This window comes from Perissodus microlepis, chromosome 22 (genome assembly GCF_051167445.1).
Source record: "Perissodus microlepis isolate ML-2025 ecotype Zambia chromosome 22, ASM5116744v1, whole genome shotgun sequence".
Taxonomy (NCBI): Eukaryota; Metazoa; Chordata; class Actinopteri; order Cichliformes; family Cichlidae; genus Perissodus; species Perissodus microlepis.
This window is the reverse complement of record NC_140481.1, coordinates 27,402,406-27,420,172: the sequence shown is the minus strand read 5'-3', so window position 1 is coordinate 27,420,172 and position 17,767 is coordinate 27,402,406. Positions and strand designations below refer to the sequence as shown.

Genomic DNA, 17,767 nt, shown 5'->3' with positions numbered 1-17,767 from the left:
GATAGATTAATGTAGGACTTTCACACCTTTAGTTTCCTCTGCTTCTCCTGCAGGATGTCCACATCACCTGACTCTGCTCCCGGTCTCTGACTGGCCAGCAGGCTGGCAGCTCCAGCCAACCACATGCTGAGGCCTTCCAGTTTCTGAGAGCACTCTGCTTTCTGCTGCTGAACCACCTGAGAGAAATGGAAGAGAGAAGGAAAAGCAAAGATCCAGAAAGAAAGAAAATGTGAGGAAAACTGATCCTAACCAAACCTCGTACGGTCGAGCCCATCATAAACACTTCAGGAACAGCCCACTCATGATTTTGTTTTACCATTTTTATACCTCTTAACAGAAGCACAGACTAATAAGATGCTATACGTTTGTAGTGCACATTGCCAAGCTTTGAGCAGATTGTGTCCAGAGTTCACACTTAAAACACACACAGAGGCAGACACACATACACATTTACATCAACGTGTCTGACAAGCAACAAACGGACACTACAAAGAGAAATCAAACAAGTATCTGTTTTATTTTTGCTGTTTTTCCTCTTTCTCCCAGGTATTCAGATGAGACAAGAGGGAAAACAGTGACGCGCTGTAGCCAGCAAGGCTTTACTGAGATCAGATCTTTACCGCCGTGACACAAGCGATTTTCTTCAGTGGCAATCTGGAACAGCAAGGCAAACAGGTTAATAATACACATGTTATAGAGACATGCAGAGGAGCAAACACACTTGCATAAAAAGTTTCGGTAGTAGAAGTGAGGGTGGTGATACTGTCAAGTAGCAAAGCATTTGCAAAAACAGCAGCAGTGGTCCGAGTACAAAACCGAGACGAGGAGAACAGGTCTGAGTCGATGTGTAATGGCACTACAAGCTGAAACTATGGTGGAGGTTAGCGAGATTATGTTGGGCTTTTCTAATCCGACACATCAGATTTCATGAAACATGAGCTTTTTTAGCATGATGACAGTTAACAGCATGGCAACAAACGATGTTAAATATGAAAGCTAACCGAGTGTTTGCGCAGCGTTTAAAACCATCTCAATCATCGTTTTCCAAACCTCTCTCTCCCTCGCACTCTGCCTCTCTTTCTCCTTCTCTTCTTCTTTCTCCTTCTCTTTGCGCTGCCGCTCCCCTTCCCTGTCTCTCTGGGCTGAGAGGGCGTCGGCCCAGGCCTGGGCTTGACCAGAAGCTCTGTGGAAGGCCTTCTGCAGCTGCTGAAGCTGCCCCAGAAGATGCCTGCTTTGCTCAGGGGCCAGGTCCTGCGCCCGCTCTGAGATGAACACCTGAATGTCAAACACTACGTTGTTGACCTCGCTAGAGCGAGCCATCAGAGAGGACTGGAGCTCCTGAAGGAAAGTTTCACACAAACAAATGAATGCTCAGCAGAACAAATCAGTGAACCAGTGTCCCCACCCCTCCATATGATCCATGTTTACGACACAAAGCAATAATACTGCTAATTATTTAAATCTACAGGTTCAAAGCATGACAAATGTATATATGCTTATAATACAATTTCTTCTTTCTAGAAAACTTGCCTTGCAAAGAGTCAGCTGCTGCGTGAGCTGATCTGAACCGTCATTTTTCTTCTCTTTCTCCATCTGAGTCTCTGTCTCTGTCAGCCAAGACAGCAAGCTCTCCACATGTTGTCCCAGTGACTTCTGCTCAGCTGTGACTGCATCCTGAAGGAAAAGTCGGAGCACCGTCAGTGATGCCTTTGTCTATTATATATGCGTGCTACCCTCTGTTATTTATCTGTTTCTGCTACCTTATAAGAGTCTCTGTGGTCTCGTAGACTTTGCAGAATGCCCTCAGAAAGAGCCCTGGCAGCCTCGTATCCTCGAGCCAAGCTCCGCCCATCCTTTTCCAGGGCCAATAGGAGTTGAGGAGGAACATTTTTCGGTTGGGGCTTCAGCAGTCGCTCAGCCGCCTCCGCCTCTTTGTTGATCTCAGGCTCCATGTCGCACAGTTCGAGGTCCAGAGTCTGCGAGACAGATTAGGAAAAGAAAACAAAAGTTTTCTTGATTCTTGATTAAGACACTAATCCTTAAACCGGCTGACCGGTTTGTCTCGCACGGAAAACAAATGCCAATCTAAGCTGCAAAGCAAATTTAAGCATTAAAAGAAGTGTGCATGTTTGTGTGTGTGAATTTCACCTCAGTCTGTCTGATGATGTCCTCCAATGTGATGAGGCTGCGACCAACAGACTGCTGCTGCTGCTGCTTCAGTTGGACCTCGATGTGTCTAACCATGGAGAGCAGGGCTACCATTCGCTGGTCGTGCTCCAAGCATTCTTGACGCATCAATGATGACTGTGGGAACAAAACAAAACACACTTTAAAGATGCTTTGACCAACCCAAGGGCTTTAAAATAAATAAATAAATAAAAATATTTATAACTTCACAAGTTTTCCTCTTGCCTTGCCAGTCACAGATGATGCTTCCTCTTTCTTTGACACCTGTTGGGGACTCTCGCTGGCGTCATCCTCTACCCAGGTCTCAGTGGTGGTCTCAGACTGTGGGACTACAGGTGATCCAGACTCAGCTGCAGCATCTTCTGAGAGCAAAGCCGGCGTTTCTGAAGATTCAAGATGTTGCTGTTGGTTTTTTAAAGATTCTGATGCAGGAGTATCGGTGCCTTCTTCCTTGACTGGTTGGTGCTTTTTCTTCTTTCTGCCTTTGCCAGCTGTTTTATCAGGCTGTGGATCAGAAGCTGTGGGCTGAGCTGTGGACAGAGCAGCGGACAGAGCTGTGGACAGAGCAGCGGACAGAGCTGTGGACTGAGTCTCCACTTTGTGTTCATCGTGAGAAAGGTCAGCTTCGATCACACCTCCAGTGCCTGAATGGGATTTGTCTTTCCCGCCACTGATCTCCTCCGCTTGTACGATGTCCTGCACGTGATAACTGGGCCTCTGTGGTTGATACAAATGGGGTGAAGTTTGTTCAAGAGTCTCAACTGTTGGAATAATAATTGCAGGGGTCTCCACCTCAACTGTCTCTTCACCAGCCGAAGGTGAGAGGACATCCCCCGTTAGTGACCGACTCTCAGAATCTACCTTCTGCTCCTGAATCAAACCTGAGCTTTCCAAATCTGTTCTTTCCAGAGTGGATTTTGGGGTAATTTCTGTTGCAGTCACTTCCACTTTTTCCTTGCTCAGTGCCTTCTCAGTATCAGGCTCAGCTTTTTCAGCCACTTTCAGCCTCTTGGATCTTTTGCTCTTCTTACTTTGTTTACTAGGCCGAGCTTCTTTAGATTGGACCGATGCAGCTGTCTTAATATCTTTTTGTGTCTCTTCCATTCCAAAACTTGCATCCTTTTCTTTTTCATTTGAAGAAACTTCCAGCGGTTCAGCCTCCGTGGTCTCCTCGACCAACGGTTTCTCCACAGGCAGATTTTCTTTGACTTCTCTCAGTTTCATTTTGTCCACCTTGACACTCATCTCTTCTTCTTTACTTTCTTCAGATAAACCATCGGATGTCTTGACAGTGTCTTCTTTTACAGCTCGACTCTCCACTCCATCCTCCTTAGCGTGCAGAGTTTGTGCCTTTACATCACCAACAGTTATACCTTTACCCTCCTTCTTCCCCACCTCCTTGCGCAGCGCCTGCAGCTCCTCAGCAGCCTGTTTCTCACTCACACCTTTTTCAAACACCTTTTTAAGAATACTCTCTTTGGCCTTCAGGATCAAGGCCGCTTTCTCAGTGTCTGGCAGAGGGGATTTCTGAGGCAGCTCATGCTCTTTCCTTTCCTTCACCTCCTGAATGCTCTCTGGTTTTTCTGGTTGCTGAGCGACAGAATCCTTTTCTTCAGACTTCCCTTTCATCTCCTCTCTCTTATCAGCCTTTGCTGTAGCTGTTAATATTTTATTTGCCTCTTTCTCTGGTTCAGCGATTCGTTTTAAGGCTTCTTTCTGTCCCTGTCTCACCAAATTACTCTCAACCTCAAATTTCTCATCAGTCCTTATGCCTTCGACTAGCCCTTCAGAAGCTCCCTGCCCATGAATCTGTGATTTCATGTCTACGTCTTGTGACGCAAGCTCAACTGTAGTCGCATTAACAGCTCCAGACTTTCCTTCCATCTCCTCCTCAGTTTGATAAATTTGAGATGCATGCTTTATCTCTGAAGGGTGTGTTTTGCCCTCTGTCTCTTTACCTTTTCCCTTCTTTTTATTTTTCCTCTTCTTTTTGCTTTTGTTTTCTGACTCTTTGGAAGCAGATGTCAATGACTGTGCTGACTCTTCAGAACGAGTGCTGGTTTTGATCTCTAAAGCTTCAACCTTTAAGGGCTTCTCTTTCTCCACCACTTGGACCTTCTCTCTTATGCCATCATCTTTCTGCACTGCCAAATCATCCTTTTTAGATTCCTCTTCGCCCAAATTTGACACTTCATCACCCTCTTTGCGTTCCTTGTCATCTATAACCATTACTGCCACAGGACTGGTCGTCTTAGGCTTCAATCTTCCATCCTCGGGAACACGCTCTTTTTCCCGACCCTGCACAGGTTCCCCATTGACACCTGTTCTATCCTTTTCCTGTAAATCTTTGTCAGCATGATAGATTTGTGTCGGCTTGACTTCTACAGAATCTCTGATAATGCTTTTCCTTTGTTCATCATTTATTTGCAGTCTCTCATCTGCCTCCTGTTCAGGAAGACTCTGTGATTTAGTGGTGTCTTTCTGAGGTTCAATTTCTTTTATGGCTTGCTGGATTCTTTTCTCAACATTAGTTGCAAACTTAAATAAGACGTCCATGGACTCGTCCGGCTGCCTTGAAGTCTTTTCTTCCTCTGACTCAGGTTTGTCCACTTTGTCCTCATCTGCAATCGTGTCATATAACTTTAACTGATCTGAAAGTACAGATGTCAGTGTTTTCTCTTCATCTTGCACTGCTTCTCTCTTTGAAGTGTTTACATCAGACCAGTTTGATGGACTGTCTGGACTTGATGCTGAAAATTTGATAGCAGGGCTGTATGTACTATCTGATGAGGCAACGGGTGTAGAGCTTTCTTCACCACCCTCGGTCTCTACTGACATCACTTTCTCCTGACTCTCCAAAGCCACAGTGTTAGATATCAGTCCTAAAGCAGTTGCAACATTGAGACTGGAGACTCGTTGTCCAGTTGAAGGATCAACTAAGCCTCCTTTCAAAAACTGGTTTGCAGCTATTTCTGTGACCATATCATCTCCAACTAAACCTCTCTTAGAAGCTTCAGGCAGCGAGAGCCTTTCTCCAGTTCTGATATCAATGATCCCACCGCTGTCTGCCTGGCTTTGGAGAAGTCTAAGTGCTGGAGCTGGATCAACTTTCTTTAATGCAACTGCTTCGGGAAGGGTCAGTGTTTCCTTTGATTGTTTATCCTGAACACCACGGAATGGTTTCACCTCCAAGAAGCGTTTACCTGTTTCAATATCTATCTTACCCTGGTTTACAAGTTCTGAATAGGGCACAATCCGTGCTGTTTGGGGGTCAAGCACTCCTTGAGTTACTGTGGGAGAAGCCATGACTTCACTGGCTTTGTTCTCATCTAGAAGACCCTTAGTAACAGCCTCTGTCAAAGTAAGTTTGATTCCAGTGTCAGGGTCTGAAATAGCTCCGGTTGATGCTTGGAAAACAAAAGCTTCTGGGCGATGTGAAGGACTGACTTTTCCTTGGTAGACCCACTCAAGTTCCTCCAACCCAGGAGCAACGGACCGATCTACTAGTCCTCTATCAACAGCATCTGAAACTGGAAGCCTCATGCCTGAAGGATGGTGAATTATACCACCTTCAGCCACTTGCCTAACCAAGACCTGATAAGCCTCCTCTGGTCTAATTAAGCCTTTGTGAATAGCTTGTTCTATAGGAACTGGAGACTTGGACTCTGGGTCGAGAACACCTTCCATCTGAAGCTGCAAACTGGCTTTCTTGAGGAATGTTGAGGAATCTGCATCCTTTCCCTTGCATGCCTTTTCCAGTGCTAGAAGTTCTTCTCTATGATCGTCCTCAATCAGCCCCAGGTTTGCTGCTAGAGTCACAGAGACTTTCTTATCCCTACGCAGGTCAACAATCCCCCCAGATGCCACCTGGGCTTCCAGAAGTCGAGAGGCTGTGTTGGGATCAATCAACCCTGCCTGAGCTGCCTCCCTCACCCCACAGATCTGTCTTTTCTCCACATCAACAACCCCTGCAAGGGTTTTATCTGACTTTAGGACACCCCACATTAGATCTTCATCTAGTAAACCCTCCTGCATAACTTCCTCCATGGTAAGTGACTCCCCACTGATGGCATCTAGGAAGCCCCCAAACAAACCGGCTTGAGCCATTAATTTAACAGCTGTATGGCCAGGAAGGACACCCTGGGCTACCGCCTCATCTGGCAGCAGCTTTTCCCCTTCTTCTGTCATTAGACCTCCCTGTTTGAGCTGCATGACCATCCTCTCCAGTTCAGCATCCTCTTCTTGCTTTTCCACTACTGCTTCAGAGATATCAACTTGTGGTTTAGCTTGCTTTGAGTCGGTCTCTTTTACAGCCACATTTTGTTTTATAATTTCTGATTCAGCCTGGGAATCTTTTATATCTTTCCTTTCTTGGGATGCTGTTAATTTAACATCTTCATTTGGTTTTTCCCCTGGGATGAGCTCTTTGAATGTCTTCCTTTCAACATTATCCTCTGATTTGAGTGGTGCTGTGGCCATTTCAATAACTTCTGTTGCAGTTGTACTTCCACTGTCTCGCACAGGACTATCCATGGGTTGGTATTCAGTTTGTATTATTTCATTTGGGCTCTTTGTTATTTCATCGTTGAGGTATTTAGCTGAAGCTAAACTGTCCCAACTGGTCATTGCTTTCTTTTGTTCATCTACCTTTTCACTTTTATCACCAGCAATTTCATATTTAGCTGAAATGGCTAAATCTTCTTCTGTGGTTTCTGATGGTTGCTGCAGTGATTTGTTGTCTTCTTCCCCATCATGCATTTCTTCTAGGCCACTTCTATCGTTAATCTCAAAATCCTTACTTGGTGTGACTAAACTGGAACTGTCGTTGACACCTTCACTCACCCTATTACCTGCCAAACTAATCTTTTCCCCCATTTCCAGTTTATCTAGCTTATCTGTAGCCACACTGCTTAGCGGCTCAACCTGACGAGCAGATTCTCCAGCAACCATGTCAGCGTCCTTGATCATTATCATTAGCTCAGGGTCAAGCAGCACGAGCCGCTTTCCAGAACGAGCATCTACATAGCTGTGAGTCATGAGGTGAAACAGCAGCTTGTGTTTGGCTTGTTCTTCAGGATCCTTCCCATTAGTTGATGTAGTTTCCCACACAAGGCCTGTGGGAGATGATGGAGGCAGGGGAGAGGATGGAGGAGAGGAGGAGCTAGTGGAACCCCAGCTGTGGCGGTTTAGAGATGGGTTACCTGACTGGGTCATGTTGGAGAGAACATCTGGTATGTGGATTTCTTTGAGAAAACTGACCGCACTGGGATCTAATTCATTTTCAGCAGTCCTGTTCAGGGGCAGCACCTGAAGGGTTTCTGGGTTGTACAAAGCCCCAATGGCATGTCGTTGTCTCAGGGTGCTCCTTGCTAGATCCCCCGAGATCACACCTTGTTGAACAGCCTCAGCAATGGGTAAAACCTCTCCAGTTTCAGGCCAGAGCAAGCCCATAAAAGTCCAGAGAGACTCAAGGACCAACAGAGCCAAACGAGGGGAGAGAAGGTCCCTGCGAATACTCTCTTCTAAGTCCAGGCGCTCTCCACTGAAAGGGTCTAGAATGCCCCCATTTTGCAGTTGACGTGCTAACATGGCACAGGCTAGATCCTGGTCCATAAGCCCATGGCGAACTGCTTCATCAACTGTCAGTCGATGGCCAGATCGTGGGTCTGCAATACCGCCGGCAAAAAGCTGAGCTTCAAGAAGTCGTACAGTAACTTTCCGATCAATCAGTCCCTCCTGCACAGCACGGAAAATACCGACTTTTCTTCCAGAACGGAGGCAAACTGTTCCTCCAGGCTGCTGCTTGACAGGGAAGAGAAGAAGCCCTGAATCATCATCGAGAACACACTGGAGCTGCAGCTCACAGAGATTTACTTTTTCAGCTGTGTTTGGATCAATCAGCTCTCTGTGTTGTAGTCTCGACTGGAGCTTGGTAATAATTCTGGGAGACAAAAGTCTCTTGTCTTCTGCTTGCTCCAAACTCAACATTTTTCCAGTTGAATGTCTCAATCCTCCAGTGTTCATCTGGAGTTGGAGAATGCGAAGTCCCACTTCCTCTCTGATTAGCCCGGTCTCCATGGCTCTAACTACAGGCAAGGCATTTTCTTGTTGTTCATCACTCACAGTCTTGGTGTTTTCCACCAAATACAAGGCGCTCTCAAGCTCAGACAGGGACTGTCTGGTATGGCTGTCAATTAGGCCTCGAGTTAGAGCTTGCTCCAGTGAAAGTTTGACAGGAGAGTCAGGTTGAAGGAGCCCACCCATAATGAGCTGGGTCTCTAGCAGAACATGGCAGGTGTCCTGGTCAATAAGACCACGTTGAGCTGCTCGGAATACTGGGAATGTTTCCACTGTACTCAGGTCAATCACTCCAGCAATGGCAATCTCATTCTGCAAAAAGAAAGAAACCAAAATCCCAGTTGATATTCATTCTCTTTTCTTTATGACCTGGCAGTTTTAGCCAGCACGCATATTACGTAATGTTAATTTGTTATTATGTGACACTACACTATGACAGATCGTAGAATCAGGAAAAAAAAAAGAAGGAAACCCACAACCACTTGCCACAAAACAGCTTATCCATGTTTAAAAATGCCACTATATATATTTCTGTTAGCAATTTGATAATTTATATTTTTGATTTGTTTTAATTTCTATTAAATTAAAAGGCATTTTAATACTTACCATCACTATTCTAGGACAAGCAGTAAGCATGCAACAAAGCATATAGTAACAAAAATGCAGAAAGAAGCGCTAGATAAGGGGAAACAACAGCAGAAAAAGGAACACACAACTATTCAGAAGTTGAGGAGAATAAGAAAAACTACACGAGAAAAACTTAAAGGCAACGGTAAGAGAGAAAGCGAGCGCTACTTACCGCTTGGGCCCGTCCTGCTGTGCACACACTAATGGGCCAGTTTATGGCTCGGCAGAGCGAGGCGCGACAGGTGAGAAGCTGGTTGTTAGCGTTCTGCATGCCACTCTTCATTCAGACTCCTAACACTGCTTTGACGTCAAAACCTCAAACTGACCTAATGTTAAACTGACTAAGGTACAAACTGAAACTATACTAAACCATGACTGCTCAGTGAAAGCTGATCGGGGGTGGGGCAAATATGTGGCAAATAGTGATAAATAACATAAATATTTATCAGTATTTCCACATTTCTGATAGTAAGTTTACCTGCCGATTTGCACAGATTATGATTATTATTGCAGATTTGTATCTTTAACTGCATCACACATTACATAATACATTTCCATGAGACTGGACGGCACTAAAACTAACCATGCAGCTGCTCTAACCTGCAATCACAAAATAGACTAATGATGTTTATCAAAGTCCTGTTTTGCTTTGTTTTCTGATCCTTGGATGTCCACAACTCTCCGTTGGCAGCTGTTAGTGATTTTCAAGCAAAATGCTGGTTTAAAAGTTTCACACATTAATAGTATGCATTAAAACAAACACAAAAACGTCATTCTCTCTCACACACACTCTTGTGATCTGGACACAACATGCTCAAATGGTGACGTTGTTTTTTTTGTTTTTGCATAGCTGGCCTTTGGTGCACTTACACTCTAAAATACAAAAGTGACTTCTTAAAAAGTTCTACTTTACCTTTTAGTGTGCATTTTTAGTAAAACCATAAAACATTTACACAAAAATCAACTATGAGTGCAACTGTTAAAAACTAGGAAGTGTCATAAATGAGAGCTTCAAACCTGAAATTCTCTCACACATCCAGGGATGATGTATTGTATTTCAAATGAAAGGGAGGAACACTTGTATGAGAGTGCGAGGGCTGGGAATGTGTGATTCCCCTTGGATGACTGTACATCTACATGGGGTAAACGTATACAGAAAAATGCTAAAAAGCAATGCTGACTTTATGCAGTGGCATTTCACCACCGTATAAAGAAAAGTAACATTTTACTTTTTCGATGCTGGGATGACATAAAAATGTGGATGTACCTTTATTTTGACAGTTTCTAACAATGAAAAGCAAAGCTCTACAGCTTTCCCCTCACTCCTAGCGTCACCTGGGAAGCTCTGATCTAGTGCGGCACCACTAAGGCCGTGTATTAACCATGTTAGCAGCTCAGCAGATGTATTTTCTGATGATAATGATGATGACGGTGACAATGAGGGTGATATAAATCAGGGTTGGTGATAGTTAATGACATGAATGCAGGCTTTTATATGATAATGTGAGAGTGGATCACTCCATGCTGAGGCCCAGTTCAGACGGTGTATTCCTGTCCTTTTGACATTTCCCTTTAACACCCATATATTGATTAATGAGCTGCAGAGGTTTCTTATACCAAAAACAAAACACTGCAGTGTATTCTAGATGGATAAATTATTTCAGCAACCCTTATTTCTCCAGTGATGACCAAAAAGATGGTCATCCTGGTAGAAATGGTTATTACAGAGGATCTGAATACACATCTGAACAGGATCCGTTGGTGTTTGTTAAATCAAACCAAGTCAATGAGTGACATTCGTCAACACTGGTGATGTTTTTCAGAAATGCAAATTGGTGAACACACAACATGCTGAACAACATAGATGATAATTTGCTGGCCCACATATAAACTCACGCTTCGCTCGCAAAGATATTCAGACTCAAGGAACATTTTATAAAAGTACCTTTGTGGTTATTTTTGTTTAAGCTTGGATAAGCAGAATACATTTTTGCCATAAATATGCAGACACCCTTCTCCCCGCTCGGCCCATCCCAGCCAAACCGATCTACCTTTCTTTCCTCCTCTTTGGCCAGTTGCTGCTCCAGCTGCTGCAGCTGTTGGGTGGAGCTGTCGCACAGCTGGTTGTAGGTGGTCTTCAGCTCGTCCAGCTGAGCCTCCACGTGTGCCCGCTCCTCTGGGGACAACCTACAGAAGAAAAAAGGGACAAGGTTAACAGGTGTAGTTAGGTGTTTAACATTAGTCTGCATGTGTGTTGGAAAGATGCTTTACAGTGGCTTTGACATAAAATTTATAATGTGATTGTTTGAAGTTGGCAGTTATCATCATCTAATCCTAACTTCTATTTACCCGCTGGTTACTGCAGAAGTGGCCCCTGTGGTGCGTGCACTGCTGGCTGGGAGGACAGTTTAAAAATCATTGCTCTCTGTGAGGAGTCCATGCATGTCATGTTAACTTACTTGCTGGCCTGTTTCGACAGAAGGAAGACCTGTGTGCTCCTTATAGCTTCAGCCACCTGATCTTTCTTGGCTGCTAGCTGTTCATTGATGGCCTGCAGAAAAAACAGATGAAGAATCTATTTGACAGCACAAAAACCTTCATGTACCACTAAATGAGGTACCAACATAACTGTCTCCTTCGCATTTATTGCATATGTATAAACAGTACCTGTTGAGCAGCCAGAGAAGACTCGGCGTTGGGGCCACCAGCGCGTCCCTGGAGGCCTTTGACCCAGCCCAGAAGGTCTGAAACCTGCCCCACCCTGGCCTGTTTCTCCTCCTCCACCTCTTTCTGCACAGATAGAGGCAAGAAAGCAAAAATTAATGACACTAAACAGTAGATATCACATAAGATCCCTTTTTGTCAATTCACCTGTGCAGCACATACAGTATGAGATATCACACCTTTGTGTCTCCTGACCATCACAGGCACCACCTGCAGACATACACCCTTCTCATCACAAACATCCCTCAGTTCTTATACAGGTTTTGACACTGTACTCTCTGCCTGTGGTGTCGCGTCACCTCCTCCGGAGGCTTCTGATAACTGCACCTTGCATGTTAACTCTAGACACCCCAGTATGGGGATGCATTGCGAGCGGTTTGGACTGCAGTGCCAGCTGCACATCAATTATTTGGAGCTGCTAGCTGCTTTTCCAGCTTTCAAGCATTGCTGCCCAGTTCTGACAGACCAGAACAATTAACTCTACACTTCCCAGTTAAAGTTTTCTCACTTTCTGTTGTTATGTTGCAGTGTTGCTTCTCTGTGTTGCCTGCTGAAAGGTCAGATTTGATAGCCAGATCTCTGCTAGTCTGGTGGCAATGCTCAAAAGCACAGGAGCTTCATCCACTCAGGGAACAGAAGTTATAATAGCAACTCTTCGATTCAGTGAGCTACAGCAACCACAAGTAGTGTATAAGTAAATTAAACAGTTAATAATAGATGACCGCTGTGTAAAGCAAGAAAGTCACTGAAAGAGAATCAAAGTGTCACCTCCTCCTCCTCCAGTCTTCTCAGAGCATCGCTGATGTACTTCACATGCTGGGTTGTTAAGGTCACTAAGGCTGTGTAGCGTGTGCGCAAGTCCATGAACTGAAGAGATAATAAAAACCCCAAACAAACATCACTAACTGCGGGATATTAGATTCAGACAAATACAAAACACACAAACTGTATTTACTTAAAACAATAAAGCTCCTGCAATGATCACGATGGTAAACAGTTATCTCATTACCTCCTGAGTGATAGCGTCAGAGGAAGAGTGCATCCTTCTCCTCTTGACAGGTGATTTGTGCATCGACTCTACAAAGGCTCTGAATGTCATCAGCTGTAGTTCATAATCCTACAAGATAAAAGCACGAGAGGAATCAAGTTTCCTGCGTACCTTCACTCCGAGACACGTCTGTCACGGTTTCTCACCTTCACTGAGGCACAGTATTGTTTGGAATGAGTCTGGCACTCGTCTAGTTTGGTCTGATTCTGTTCGATCTCAGCTACCAAGGCCTGGAAAGAAAAACAATCAGAATTTATAAATGTTTAGGCTCAAGTCATTTTCTCATCTGTAATCATGTTTTAAGTCAGAGGATTCAGCGGCACTAACAGTCTGCTGGGCCAGTTGTTCCGACAGCGCTTTGCTGTCCATCTGTCCCGGCTGTGTGTTTTCTTGTCTCTCCGTTGTCTCTTCGATCCACTTGATCAAAGCGGAGTGGCCGTCTCTGTACTGCTGCAGGGAGGAGCCCAGAGCTTCAAGATCCGCTCGTCTGCAGAAAAAAAGAAAACTACCTTCAGATCCTTTTCCACACTAATGTCCTGATAAGTTCAGCATCCAGTTAGTTTTTCTAAGCAGATCGTTACATCGTTTGTCACAACACACATGAATCGTGCTCCTCCTTTTCTTTTTAGGCATCTTCACTCACCGTGTCTCCATCTGTCTTTTGATTCCACTCCATCTTTCTGTTATCTGATTGGCTTTGTCCTGGTAGCGCTCGAGCTCAGGGCTGCGGTCCGGGTGGAGCCTGTTGAGCTTAGACCCCACCTCTTTGGCCTGACGTACCTCCACCTGCAGAGACTGGAAGACGCCTTCCTGCTCACCAAGCTCAGCCTGCCACTTCTGAAAGTTAGAGGTTAGAGGGTCAGAGGTTCATCTTTATAGAGACATGAGAGGACTTTATGTGATGGTGAGGCTTACCCCCAGTTGATCTCTGAGGTTCTGAATGGCTGTTGTGTCAGCAGGAACAATGTCTTCCTCACTTAGTCTGTTCTCGTACTTCCTGACTTGGCTCTCTGCTTCATCCAGGCTACGGATCAGGACATCCACTGTTTTTAACCTAAAGATGTAAAAGGACAACAAATTGTATCATCTGGGGAAACAAAAAGAACAGAGAAGTTTCACATGACTGAAGGAGGAAAATCTAACTAACTTTTCAAGGTAGACAGCTGAGAGGTTGTGCAGTTTGTCTATCTTCTCCACAGCGTGATTGAGCTCCGACCGGAGGACAGGAACGCTGGACGAGGTCGGCTTCTCCTCGAAGAACTTAACGCAGCGATGAGACACGTCACCCAAACTGGAGCGCAGGCTGTCCAGCTCAGACTGCAGCTTCTGCATAAAAAGTATGTTTTTAATGGTTTTTTGGAACCATCTTTATTTTTAAAACTACATGGTGACAATCTTTAAAATTTTAATAAAAACTGCTTTGCTTCATCAAAATAGCTTCCTCTGTGGTAAATGTTTCGAAACTTCCACACTTCTTAAGCCATACTACTCAATACCAGTTGTAATCATCATCGCTTATTTGCTTATTTATAAGGAATCCCAATAGCTTCCACAACAGTGGTTGCTAAATGTTTGCTCAAATAAAATATTACTCAATAAAGTGGATGCAAAATAGCTACATAAATTGGCTCTTACATCCACAGTCAGGTTTTACTATTGTGAAAATATAAACATAAATATCAATAACATTGAGACAAAATACACAAATTTCCATTATTGCCCTCTTACAATATTTACAGTAATTAAAAGCTGCCTAAATAGACTTTTAAGTGTTTTTTGAAATTATGAATAGAAGCCAATTCTCTAAATGCATAAGGAAATTTATTCCACTTAAAAGATGCTTTAAATATATATATTATATATATTTCTTATAAATATATATATTTTTGGCCGCCTTATTCTGGACTAACTGAAGTCTGTTAAGATCTGTCTTGTTAGCTGCTCACCAAAAATGCTGACTTGTATGATCAGTATTTGCTGTGATATTTCTTGGTTAATCCAAAAACAAATCTATCAATGGATGAGCGATTCTTCCTCTGGCTTTATAGACGATGACAACAATATACTGCAAAAAACCCTCAGTTCTTTATAACATGGGTAATAACTGTGTGCAAGCAGCAGATGGAGCTCAAACTCACCTCCTGCTCTCTAATCTGGACCGTGTTGTCAACACCATCACCTGACAACAGGATGGGAGGCGGAGTCTCAATACTCCTCATCAGTCTCTGCTCAGCCTCGTTAATACAAAGGGTGATGTTCTGCAGCTCTGACAGGTACGACCGAGAGACTGACTCATCCTTCTCCACTGGAGAAAAATGAAAGATGAGGAACGAGGTGGATTATTTTCATTAACAGATTAAGACGGCGTGAGACACGCAGAGCTATTATTTGCATCAGTTTGACTGATCAGAGGTCAGCAAGACATTAACTAAATGTATCCGTGTGTGAGCCCGTCCATCTTCACTCACCGGTCTCCATGTTGAGCAGCAGGTCCTGGCAGTGTTGCTGGGCCTGCTGAACGTCCTTCTCGAGCTCTCGTCTTTCAGCCGGCGTGAACAGCGAGCTCTCTTTGCTGTCTGACAGAAAGTCGGCCAGCTGGGACTCCAGGTGATTGAGGACGTGCTCCCGCTCTGATGGAGACTGACTCTGAACCTGAAAGGTGAGACAAGGAGGGAGAAGATAAATACAACGGAAGAGAAGAAAAGAACCACAAATTGAAATCATCACGGCGAGAGAATAAAGTCCAAATTCATAGCCGTCACATTTAAACGCATGGAGAGGATCTCACCGTGTCCAAGTTCCACCCAGATACAGTCTTGATGTCTTTGAGCAGGTAGTGCCACGATACCACACTCTTCATGTTCACATGGAGCTGATGCCACAGGGACATGACCTTCTGGTACAGCTGCTCAGCTCTGTAGACAAAACACAAGGAACATGAACATTAGTCTCTAAAATACTAAACAAAATAGATTCAGGTTAAAAGGACGTCCAGTCTAAAGTTATTTCAGCATTGCTGCCCCATTTTATAAACCAAACTCAAGCTCAACAGTCAGATAATCTCTAGGAAACAGTTTCTTAGGATTTTGGACTGATGTGAAGGCCGAACTTTCCTACTCTCTAGTGCTTCCTGAAGTGTACGGCCTCGCTACGTATTGTGGAAAATTGTGGCTTTTGTGCATTAAAGACTTAAAGAAAATCAACTATAAAAAAGTAAATAATCAGGACAGTGCTATCCACAAGAAATGTTTAATACATTCACAACACCAATCCACGTTTCCAGTACGTGGCTCACCTGCTGGCTGTGTCGATGGCCTCCTGGTTTGGAGGCGGGACGGTGAAACACACCGAGGGGACCATGGCTTCGTTCCCCGTTGGACTGATCACTTTCCACTTGGTCCTCTGAGAGTTGTCCTGCAGCACACACTCCTCTCCTCGGCTTATCGTGATCTGAGAGTATGAGGCGAGGCGCAGGGAAGGACAGATGAGAGCGGAAATGGAGGTTATGAAAATGATGTAGAGAACAGGGTTGACAGCAAGAGAGAATATTAAGAGAAAGGTTCACAAAGCGAGGGAGTTGCAAAAGATGATGGAGAAAGAATGGAAGGAAAAATGCCCAGAAGAAAGCAAGGGAGGAGAAAAAAGGGGGAAAAACGCGTAAATCAAAAGCAAACAGCAAAAAAACTCATAATGCAACACAAAATGCAAAAATTCATGGACTTCATGAAATTAGCAGGAGCCCTAACATGACGTGATATTAGAGAAGCTGAGCGAGGACAATGCCATGTGGTGTGAAAGCTGCTTTGCACCAGTAAAGGCTTTTATTGTGAAAGCAGCAAATATACTCCAAACTCAAAGCGAAACTTCCTAAAACCTGAGCTGGGTTTGAATCATTTAACGAGGAAATAAACATTAGTGACACGTTATCTGCAGGAAACCCAGCAGAGGATATAAACAGAAGACAAACGAGTTTGGCTTTAAAATTCAGCGTTAGGGCTGCACAGCCATCCCCACCCGCCACCCTCTCTCACCCCTTCCCTGCACACACACACATACAACCATAATGCAAAGCTGTGCACAAACACTTAATACATGAAGATATATTGAAAGGGAAATGTTATTTTCTGACTGACTGAATGAGCCTGAGGGGCACAGACGGGTTAACTTCAGTTCAGTTCAGCGATTACCACCTGCTCTTATCAACTGATCTCAGTCTGACACAAATCTGTGACTAAACATACGAAACTAAACTGATTCTGCATAAATATATGAAATCTGCAGAAAAAAATTTTTTTTTTATTTCTGTTTGTATCAATCATATCTGAGCTGGATTTTACTGCATAAAGATAAACATCTATGCAAAAGAGTGACGCATTTTCCAAAAAACAATCTCCAAACCACTGGCTATTGTCTGACAACAATGCATTCAGCATTTTGTCAGCCTATTAAAAAGCATGTGCATTCAGACACAATAACCTGTACACAGAACAGGAAGTCTTGGCCCGGATAGCAGCTGGCTATACCGGAAACACCGAATCATTTGCAGTAATTCCCAGAGGCTAAGTTAGTACTTGGTTACTGATTAACAGATTGTTGCCATAATCAACTTTTGTGAGATTATCCTATCACCAGATTCTGGCTATGAGAACACCATAAACATATGCACATATAGAAAGAGTCACTTGGACATTATAATAAAACACTTAAATAAACATAATTGGCTGATTTGATTTGGAAAACACCACTAAATTATATTTTCCTGTAAAAACATAAAACACAATAAGCTTTCAGATTTTTGTTCCAGGGAGGAAATCCAGTAAAAGGTACTCTGAACCATTTCATACGCAATTTCATCTAATTTATTCCAAGAAGTCTGAGAGTGCAGGCACAAAGTTTATTACCAATTATACAACCTGAAATCAGCTGATAAGAAAGCGGCACCTGGGGGCAGTACAGTGTGTGCAGTGTTACAATCTGAGGTGAGAGAGGGAGAATATAGGCAGCTATACCTGAACGTTTGTCTTGCCAGCCCAGCCGACAGACGAGGGGGAAGGGAGGGAAGAGAATGAGGAGGAGGAAGAGGAGGGAGTGAGAGGGGAGAGG

The 17,767-nt window shown here is 44.0% G+C and overlaps 1 protein-coding gene across 9 annotated transcripts in view; it reads right to left on the bottom strand.

The window, feature by feature from the left end:
- Positions 1–17,767, bottom strand: part of LOC146363381 (microtubule-actin cross-linking factor 1-like) — a 117,204-nt gene that overhangs the window by 74,033 nt on the left and 25,404 nt on the right. For 7 of the 9 annotated variants that reach the window (XM_084919776.1, XM_084919772.1, XM_084919778.1 and 4 more), the window contains exons 18-38: positions 17,674–17,685; positions 15,960–16,114; positions 15,453–15,579; positions 15,133–15,316; positions 14,803–14,969; positions 13,812–13,990; positions 13,580–13,718; positions 13,308–13,501; positions 12,992–13,151; positions 12,811–12,894; positions 12,626–12,733; positions 12,385–12,483; positions 11,560–11,682; positions 11,352–11,443; positions 10,944–11,079; positions 2,413–8,577; positions 2,149–2,304; positions 1,761–1,976; positions 1,531–1,674; positions 1,051–1,338; positions 27–176 (exon numbers count right to left, since the gene is read on the bottom strand). In XM_084919776.1, the coding sequence (XP_084775902.1) occupies positions 27–176; positions 1,051–1,338; positions 1,531–1,674; positions 1,761–1,976; positions 2,149–2,304; positions 2,413–8,577; positions 10,944–11,079; positions 11,352–11,443; positions 11,560–11,682; positions 12,385–12,483; positions 12,626–12,733; positions 12,811–12,894; positions 12,992–13,151; positions 13,308–13,501; positions 13,580–13,718; positions 13,812–13,990; positions 14,803–14,969; positions 15,133–15,316; positions 15,453–15,579; positions 15,960–16,114; positions 17,674–17,685 (9,078 nt within the window). The remainder of the gene's footprint in view (positions 1–26; positions 177–1,050; positions 1,339–1,530; positions 1,675–1,760; positions 1,977–2,148; positions 2,305–2,412; positions 8,578–10,943; positions 11,080–11,351; positions 11,444–11,559; positions 11,683–12,384; positions 12,484–12,625; positions 12,734–12,810; positions 12,895–12,991; positions 13,152–13,307; positions 13,502–13,579; positions 13,719–13,811; positions 13,991–14,802; positions 14,970–15,132; positions 15,317–15,452; positions 15,580–15,959; positions 16,115–17,673; positions 17,686–17,767) is intronic. The other 2 variants (XM_084919773.1, XM_084919781.1) reach the window with 2 other exon arrangements.